Source organism: Lycorma delicatula, chromosome 6, assembly GCF_047948215.1.
Source record: "Lycorma delicatula isolate Av1 chromosome 6, ASM4794821v1, whole genome shotgun sequence".
NCBI lineage: Eukaryota > Metazoa > Arthropoda > Insecta > Hemiptera > Fulgoridae > Lycorma > Lycorma delicatula.
In genome coordinates, this window is record NC_134460.1 from 12,473,183 (window position 1) to 12,483,651 (window position 10,469).

The window sequence follows — 10,469 nt, forward strand, 5'->3', positions numbered from 1 at the left end:
AATCATCGGTGCAAGACAGTAGTAAAATTGTCCTTTGTTTATGATCAAGCCATACCGAGCTAATACACATGGCTTCCTTATGTCATGCGATATTATGTTCCAAACTGCGGCTTGAATAACTGTATATTTTCATCGACTGTGTTTAGACTTTGCATCATTTATTTAAATTAAATCCAGAATTTAGATGTTGAGATGGCCAAAATAAACAATCTGTTTAATTCTTGTAATCCTTTGAAGTTTTGAAGAGAATGGTTTTTATTTTTATCAGAATTGGATTCATGTTTCTATAGCTTCTAAAAATATTCTCTGAGGGAATCTACGTATTTACAAATTTTACGTTATTTGCTTGCAATCTAGTCCATGCATTACGCTGTATGCTGGTACTGAAATGTATTCATTATGTTTCATTTTTTCCCATAAATTAAATTCTTTTAATTCATTTATGTTGTATTTTTCAACTTTTTGTTAAAATTTTAATTAAAGGTTTAATAGTTTGAAATAATTTGTCATTTCAATAGCTCTCATCTATTGTTTGTTGTTTTCCTCAAAACAATGTTATGTATATGTGATATTTATATATATTCATATATAATATTATAAATATAGTAAAGATTTTTCTATAGTAAAGATTTTTCTATTTTTCGGTTGATGATTAATATTATAATGTAATTAATATATATTTATATACCATGTGTGTTTGTGTGTACTTTTTCTAGATGGATTACAACTGTCAAAAAAACTAATTATTAAGAATAATTATTTTCAATTCATTCTTTTTATGGAAAAAATGTAAATAAATATACAGTATAAACATGAAATATTAAAATTAGGTAGTAACAAATAACAATATATGTTAAAATAAATGTCAGTAATGAATAATCGACAATCATAATTATGAATAAGAATATCTTAACATTTCTTCTAAGAAAAATAAATCAGTTGTATCTGTTATATGATCAAGTATTTAAACTTAAATGAGTCTTGCAAAGTATTTCAAAGGTTAACAATTTCAAGGTTATATAGTCCATTAGAGGAATTTTTGTAAATATTTGATAAAAAATAATACATCGAATAAATAAACATTAGTAATCTTATGTTTTTCTTTGATCACATACCAGCCACTTTTCTAATAGTTCCATTACTTATGCCAACAACAACACAATAATTATTTAAAGCATTAAGGCAGTAATAAATCATAGGCTAGAGGTGCATCAGCATGGGTAAAATGACTATTGTCATTTAGTTTTGTAAAAGAAAGAAAAAACAGAGTAAGTTATATAAATTCTTTAATATTTTATTTTAAACTTTGTTTAGTCACTGATAAAATGTATAAATTTATTAATTATAAAATAAGTAAAATAATTTCTAACTGTAAATAACATTTACCTAATATATTTTGCGTGTATATTGTAACATTTGATCGTCATTAAGTCAATAATTAAACTCATAATTCAAAAAAGTTATTTCCATTTTTTAATTTTCACGCTAACAAGCAAAAAGAAAACAAGTGGAAATTCAAAAATATTGTGATATGTATATATTTTTTTAATTTAATTGCCTTAAAAATGACAGTCATTATTTTATCTATTTATTAAATATTCTAAACTGTTTTTTATTTCATTTTCTTTAACAATAAACTACCACAAAAATCTGAGAATGCATAAAAGTTTTAATCGCCAAATCTGTTTATCTTCGATAGAGTTTTTAATTGTTTTGCTACTGATTTCACTTTACGGTATAAAAAATCCCATTTCAATTTTATAGTTAAAGAAATATAATAAGACATAATTAAATTTTAGATTTCATTTTTTTTTTTAGTTTGTGTTTTATTATTGTTTATAATATATGATTTTATTTATATCTGTGTACCATTAAGAGTAATTTAGAACATAAAGAGTACATTTTAACAGTAATTTATCAGTATGTTATGGTGGCATGCATTTAATTATAAATTTTATATTTGTGTGCTTATTTCTTATTTGGATTAAATGGTTTATGGTTATGTTGATTAACATTTAAGACTGTTATGATGTGGGTCATAATTATTTTTGTTTATATTTCATTGTTGTGAATTTTTTAATATTGTTTTTTTTTTTAATAATGTCATATTTTTATTGTATTTTTTTAATGTTTTACATGTAGTATATATTTATTATTTTTATATTTTTTAATAAATATTGTATTAATAAGAAATGTGTAAAATATTTCATCATTAATATTAATGAGAAAATCTAATAACTTAAGTTGAATCTATATGTTCAGCCAATGATTATGAGCGAGTCACTGAGTTATTTTTGTAACATGATGTATATTATATTCTTCTATTACATTTTACTTGCATTACAGTATTGAATAATGCACTGTAAACTCAATATTACTGTTTATTAGTATATATCAGTAAACGTTAAATAAAATTTACTGTAAGTATGGATTTTTATTATGTTATTTGTGTATGTTTTTCTTGAGTGATATGACTTTTTTACGAATGTAATTTTCTTTTTATTATAGTTAGCATTACATTGAAATTATTTTCTCCCTATGGTGTTGTATAAATACATAGTATACATATATCAGTAGATCCCAGCATTGTGCATGAATATCCTTGAAATCATATGTGTGTAAAAATAATTTTTTAGACATATTTTATTACAATTTTTAGTATATCCTTTGTTGATCATGTAATTATATACAATATATATATTCATCATAATTTTTTTTTTTGGTAGAATTGTTGGACAATCTTTTTTATACTCTACAACAATTTTATGTGCCAGGTAGGTTAATGTATGAGTTTTTTACATCCTACTTGGTTTAATTGTTTTGTCATTTATGAGATCAGTTGCTGTACCTGCAAAATTTGTGTTTTATGTTAATTTATAGAAACGTTTCAAAAGTATATATTTATTTCTTTTGAAGCTTTTCAAAAAAATGTAGTTACATGTTTTGTAGTTCTATTTTGTTTATGTTTAAAAGCAGTATTATTTATTTTGTTTTAATAGTTTTTCTTGTTTAATACATTACTTCTTTTAGAACAGAAAACCCCTACTAAGATGTTAATACAAAACCTTTAACTAAAATAAGATAATTATAAAAATTCTGGTGTAAAGAAAAATCAAAAAATAATCAAATAATAATAATAGTCCATATTTATTTTAATATTTTAAAAGAATGTTAAGATTTTAAAAGTTACATGTGTTAAAACAGGAAAACCTAATAGTTATTCTGGTTATTTTTAAACCATAATTCCTACAATTTATTATAGATTAGTGGAATACACCCATCTTTCTTTAATTATTTCTATTTTCAGAATCCTGTTACAACTTCAAAATTGCTTCCTTTTTTATATGTTGTACTTAAAAATCCTGTATGTTTTTCATTACATTTATTAAATTAATTACATTACTGGTCATAACTTAAAAATTATTTAAGTGGATATTGTTGTTGACATCTTACCTATAGTGGCATTTTCATTGGTTTGAATCTTGTACAATGGTATCCAGTTCACCCGTGGACAATAGTAGTTCACCCTTAAAAATTAAAAAAGAAAATTAGTCCGGCATTTAGTTGCACTTATATTTTCACTTACCTACCTCTATGGCAGAGTGTTAGTGACTGACCACATTGTTTTTAGTTCAAGTCCTGATAATTTTTCATACACCACAAAATTTATTTCTCAGTTGTAATTAATTGGCCAATTAGCTTGTTTTTATTAAAATAAATAATGATAATAATAATAATAGCCGGCCTGATTGATACCATTGTAATTTTAAAGAGTTTTGAAAGGTGCAGCTTGAGATTTTAAATTTAATTCTAAATTCTTTTCGAACTTATAATCCGTCAGAATTATTTTTATTTAATTTTTTTTTAAAAATAATTACACATGTGGTGATTCACCTGAAATATTATTCTCTCTAGAGAGTTCTTGTTCATGTTAAAATATATATAAATGACTATAGAAATTAGTTTTGATCTCAAAGGAAATTTTGTTTTTGTTTGTCGTATATTGTTAATTTTGGATTGTTATGTTATAAAAATGGATTGTTGTAAAAAAAAAACAGGTTGTATAAATTAAACAGAATAACTAGGCTTCTTTGTTTTAACATATATATCTTTTAAAATCTTAACGTTCTTTTCAATTTGTTTGCTTTATTAATTCTTGTTTTAATATAGACTCATTGAATTCTTTGATTTCTGTTTTCAACAGCATCTTTATAATTATGTTTATTGTAGTTAAAGGTTTTGTTTACTTGGTTAATAATCAAATGGAGTTTTTTCTGTTATAAAAGAAGTAGTTTATTAAACAAGAAAAACTGATTGTTAATAATTAAAATATACCTATACATAAAGAAATAAGTATTAAAAAATATTTGAAACACAATCTTTGGAATTCAAATACAGAATTGTGCATCAATTATTTTACCAATATTTCAATATGTTTAGGTAAAATAAAGATTACATGCAAGAATTTAATTTTTTTAATGTATGTTTAATCTGTACTCTCCATCAAAATGCACTGACTTAAATAGTTTTTAAATTTAGTACAGGAATTCCATATTAAGTTTCTTTCAAATAACACAAGCGGAAGATTTGTTTTGTTACGAAAATTATTGTATTGGCAATTTTAAGGTAATTTCTGTTTGTCACATTATTATTGCTTGTTCTGAACTGTAGTATAGTGATTAGACATAAATCTGTTGTTATTCTTACATCGAGCTTGCAGAATTTCATGTTTGTAAATTTGTTGAAAAATTTACACTAACAAGCCGGATTATAAAATGTAAATTTGAAATTATTTCCTATAACAATTTTGACTACGTTTTACATGGATGTAAATGTAAACGTAAACTTTAGAAATAATTACCATCTTCCTGGTAAGCCTTGGAAGTCATTTCTTACATTGTTTTTCAGCTTTTCAAATTTTTTCATGATACAAGATTTTTAACTTTTTCATTTCTTCTGAACAAAAGAAACCGACTCATTTTATGTAATTAGAGATATGTTGCAGTTCACAAAATGAGTTTGTACTGTTTTATTAAAAAAATTTAAGTTCTAAATTAAGTTTATCTACATTAATTTTTAGAATTCGTCAGATGAAGTTTTATTTATGCATATATATTTTTTAAATTTTATTAAATTAAAAACTAACTAGTACAGAATATTGAGATAAACATGTTTTACCTTAATTTTACCATGAAAATAGTTACACGGAATCCTGCATTTTCACAATACAGAGGAATAATATGAATCTTAAAAAGATTAATTATGTTATTTCAATAAAATAACATGTATTTATTATTATTGTATTATAACTCAACTTGATCCACCAAAGTGCAGATTTAAATAATGTAAAATGACACACTCACCTTATTTTTTCATAATGTCTACAATAGTACTTTCATGGCAACCCACTTAATTTGTTATAATTCTTCTTTATAAAATGTTTATTACCAAATTACATAGTAAACTCAAAGTGATAAATATAAAATTTATTATATAAAATTTGAAAATTAAATTAAGATTAAAAATTAAAATTTAAAATTTTCAAATTTATAATTTTTCTTAAAGAAATATAAAAAAATGTTAAAATTAATATTCATTAAAATTATTGAAATTTAAAGTTACATATATAAAAATATGACTTCAATTATGATAAAATAAAATAGGATAAAAACAAAATATACTACTTATTTGGCCATTCAATTCTATAGTACTCCTATTAGTAGTAGTATTACTGTCATTTTTTTATATATGTAACTTTTAATTTCAATAATTTTAATTAATATTAATTTTAACATTTTTTTATATTTCTTTAAAAAAATTAAATAAATTTAAAAAAATTTTTATATATTTTAATTATCATTTTGAGTTTAATATTTAACATTTTATAAAGAAGAATTACAACTGATGATGTGGGTTGTGCCACAAAAGTACTATTGTAGACATGAAAAAATAAGGCAAGTGTATTTTACTTTAATTCTGTACTTGGGTGAATCAAGTTGAATTATAATACAATAATAATTATTCATATAATTATTGACCCATATCACAAAGGTGATATGGGTCTTGAAAAAATAGATTTTAGAAAAATTATATTATACACACACACACTATTTTTCCATATTATTTATAATATCTGTGAATAAGTAATTCAAAATATTTAAAAAAAATATTTGTTATGAAAATGCTAATTTTTTTTTTGTTAATATTCTTTTGAATAAATAATTTATTTGTATTCATAATCTTTTTTGTTTCATCAGTAAAGTATTGTTGTATTTCGTTTTTTTAAATAATTTTTACATTTTAATTCTCCAATTTTATTGCTTTTAAATACTTTTATCTTATTTTTATACATTATTTTAAAGTTGATTTTTAAATTTACCTAAAGAAGAATATTTTTTTAAATGAATTCCAACACAGCTTAAGGTCAGTTATCAAAATTATTTTGTTCAAATAATATTTTTATGTTATTTATCTTTCCAGAAAATTAATGCAATTATAATGTAGCTTGTCTTTTTTTATAAGATAATTATTTCTTTGGTTGTTTGTCCAATATGTGATAATTAAAAAAAAATCAATCTTATTTAAATTGTGTTTTATTTACATTATCAGAAAAAATTTTATTTGTTTTCTTTTTTTTTTTTAACATTCAAGAATGATAACCAATATGGGTGTATACTCATAATTAAACTTACAACCTTATTGGTACTGTTTTGCTGTATATAATATATATATATATATATATATATTAGTTTTGCTTTTGGGCAATTTGATTTTAATATGTCAAAGCTAAAATTTAATGATTGCATAAATTTATGCTACATTAGCATATGTTTAAGTATTTCAGATGATAATAGTCTCTAGTTCTTTTCCCACAAAATAAAAAAAAAGATTCTTTTGTAGGTTTCAAGAATTAACATTTTTTGTTGTTTACCCTTCACACTTTTAATTACAGTGAATTATTTAACATTATTTATTCATTAAAAGTAGTTCAGAAAATGATAATACTTGCAAACGGTAAAATTTATAATAACAAGATGAGTACGTATAATGTTAAAATAAAATCTAAAAACTATAATTTTTTAACATATGTCTCGTAAGTTTTTTCCTTTCAGTTGTATATTGTATAGAAGTATTGTTTGTATTTAACTCTTAATTAATAAAATTATATAAATTAAAGATTAATGTTATTATTTAAATCAGTCATCAGCTAATATTTATTTACAAGAATAGTGAAAAATGATTCTTCTTTTATTTCGTATTTTTTGTACTTATATTATTTTTTGTGTTAATCTGTTTCTACATTGTACATATTTAATGATAAAAGAAATAGATTGCAGTAATGTAATTATTTTTGTTTTGTTTTTTCTTTAATTTATTAGGTTATTTTGAGCAACTTAAAAGAAATTGATGATTCAACTTCAGTAGTTCAGGATGGTTTACGAAAGTTACCACCATTTGATCCAGAAACAGTAGCTTTAGAAACTGATGTGACTAGTTTAAGGACCCATATTACAACTCTTACTTCCCAGATGGAATCAGGACGTGTAACTCAGGTAAATTGTTTTTGTTTTATATATATATATATATATATATATATATATATATACTGATGAATTTTAATATAGTTTTTAGTTATGTTCATTTGTTGGGGAGCCCTTTACTGTCCTTAATTATTTGCATTTTCGATTAATTTTTTTATTACTTTTCAGATTGATAGATTTTTACATTTAAGGAGCCTTTAAAAAAAAGTGATTCAAGAGGAAGGGAAATAATTTGGGAACTGATGCTAGAGCTTAAATAAGTAAAAAGTTCATACAAACATATGTTTGTAAGCGCTTTGTTATCAAGTTATGGCTAACAAAATATTTTGCCCAGATTCAGTTCCCGCAGTGAATATTGAAATTTTTAAGGCATTATTCAAGGAGTAAACTTCATGGTTTCTTATGTTTATTAACCAGAAAAATGTAATAAAATAAGTTTACCTCGAACTTAGAACCTAGAACTTTACCTCCTGTAATTTTCACCATATCCAGTGTAAAACAGAAAAATTTGGTGATAAAAACACGTTTTTTAGGTTTTAAGTAAAATAACTTTGTTAAGTGACTAATAAATGTGTAAATTTTATTATCAAAGACTTAAAAGAGAATCTAATTTTGAGTAATTAACGTAATAAAATCTAGGAATACAAAAAGAAAATCAACTCTATTAGAAACAAATCGTAAGAAAAATTATATGAAAAATGTTGTGGGATTGTAAAAATTAAAACATCTGTTTTTAATATTCAAAGATTTTCATTAGCCATAACTCTATACAAAGCATTTTTTGACATGTGTTTTATTAACTTTTTCCGTATTTCAAGCTTTAGAATCAGTTACCAAATTATTTCCCTTCCTTCCTGAATAACTGTATTTTGTTTTCAGCATTTAACAATTTGATTCGTTTATTAGAAGGTTGGGGAAAAATAAGGCTTTAAATTTCAGTTAAAAAATATGTAAACCTTTTTCATGAATGTTCAAACAAATAATGATTTAGATTATTGGGGAATCGATTAGATTTCAGTATTGTACTGCATAAAAATGCTTATTTTGTGAACTAAGTGTTTATGAGAGTTCAGAATTCATTGTTTAAAAATGCTATAATTTTATATGTTAAGTTTGATAAGTAACAATAGCTGGGGATGCCGATCAAATATGTTTACCTAAATTATACAGAACTTTGATAAACTCATGATGGGGTTGTGGCACAGTGGTTTACTTCCTCACCAGGGATAGGCTCTAGAGTTTGGGTCTACTCAATAACAACTTTATAATGCATTTTAATCCACCTCAGTAGGTAGTTTCTTAGGGTAATTTTACTACCCCTTTTTTGTTTTATTTCCATTTGTTGTATCCCACTATTAATTATTTGTTTTATCTTGGTTTATATTTTTTACAGCCTTTCCTCAAAATGTTGTAAATGTTTTAGCTGTGGTTAGCTGGGTTCAAATTTTGTTGGGTGATAACTATTCTTGGCTGTTTGTCTAAAAAAAAAAAAAATAATAAGTTGCATGATATATTTGGTAGGCATGAGCTTTATGATTTTTTTTACCTTAAATTCATTCTGAATGGCTCCTGTTGGAATTTAAGCTCAGCATATATTTTTCTGTCACTGCCTTAAATACAAGAGCAAGTCAAAAAGTAAAGTGAAATTTAAAAAATCAGTTTATTTATTTGTTCTTACATAAATGATACATGCATTATTTTTTCAACATAATCCCCTCCTACTTCTGTGCACTTAGACCATCTTTTAACTAACTTTTTAATTCCTTCAGAAGAAAATGTTTGGTCTGGTGTGCAGAAAATTTTTGACCACTTCTATGACCTCTAAATCAGATCAATAATGATTCCCTCGCAACTCTTCTTTTGACCCAAAAAGATGAAAATCACTTGGAGCCAGGTCTGGACTGTATGGAGGGTGGTCCAGCAGCTCAAAACCGAAATCTTGAGGGCAAAGGGCTGTTTTTTTGGCCGTATGAGTTCGAGTGTTTTCCTGAAGTAAAATCACACCTTTAGAAACCTTACCATGTCTTTTGGATTTGACCTTTTGTTTCATTAAACACAGTAACTCATAGTCACTATTCACTGATTGACCTTTAGGTGTGAAGTAAACCAAAAATGAACCTTCCATATCCCAGAATATCGTCATCATCACCTTTCCCGCAGACATCTGAGTTCTGAAGTTTTTTGCTGTGAGAGGGGAAGGATGTTTCCACACTAAACTTTGTCACGTACTCTCAGGTTCGAAGTGATGGACCTGTGTTTCATCAACGCATTATTATTTGCTTAAGAAATGAATCTCCTTCATCTTCATAATGTTTCAAAAGCTTCTGCAAAATTTTCAAACTATTCTCTTTGTAAATGCTGGTCAATTGATGTGGAACCCAGCAAGCACAGACTTTTCAAAAGTTTAAAGGATCATAGATGATTGAAAATGCTGAGCCATGGCTTATATTCAACTCACTTGTGCAATGTCATCAACTGTAATTCGTCGATTACCAGGAATCATTTGTTTAACTGCTTCAATATTATTGTTAGCCTTTGAAGTGGAAGGCCTACTTTGCCGCTGTTGATCACAAAGAGAAATCCTACCATTTTAAAAGCAATCAATCCATTTGTAGATCTTCCTTCCACTCAAACAACTCTCTCCATATTGCTGCTGCATTTGACAAATAATCTCTGCCGGTTTTACCCTGTCTGAACTGAAGAAACGTATCACTGCTCGCATTTCTTCATTTATGCTATCAGACAAAGGAGCGCTCATTTTAAACAGACTTTTAAACAAATCACAAATAGCTAACAATGAAACAATACTTTCAATGAACAACTGACAGAGGTTATGAGTTACAGTAGAACAGTCATTGCTGCCAGACATATGTTTGGAAGGGAAATCAAAATTTACCTTTACTTTTTGACTTACTTTCATACCATCTA

The 10,469-nt window shown here is 24.9% G+C and overlaps 1 protein-coding gene across 1 annotated transcript in view; it reads left to right on the plus strand.

Moving 5' to 3' along the window:
* The window catches only part of LOC142326609 (uncharacterized), a 215,841-nt gene that overhangs the window by 30,829 nt on the left and 174,543 nt on the right, over nucleotides 1–10,469 (plus strand). The window contains exon 2 of the mRNA XM_075369199.1: nucleotides 7,380–7,553. Coding sequence (XP_075225314.1) covers nucleotides 7,380–7,553 — 174 coding nt within the window. The remainder of the gene's footprint in view (nucleotides 1–7,379; nucleotides 7,554–10,469) is intronic.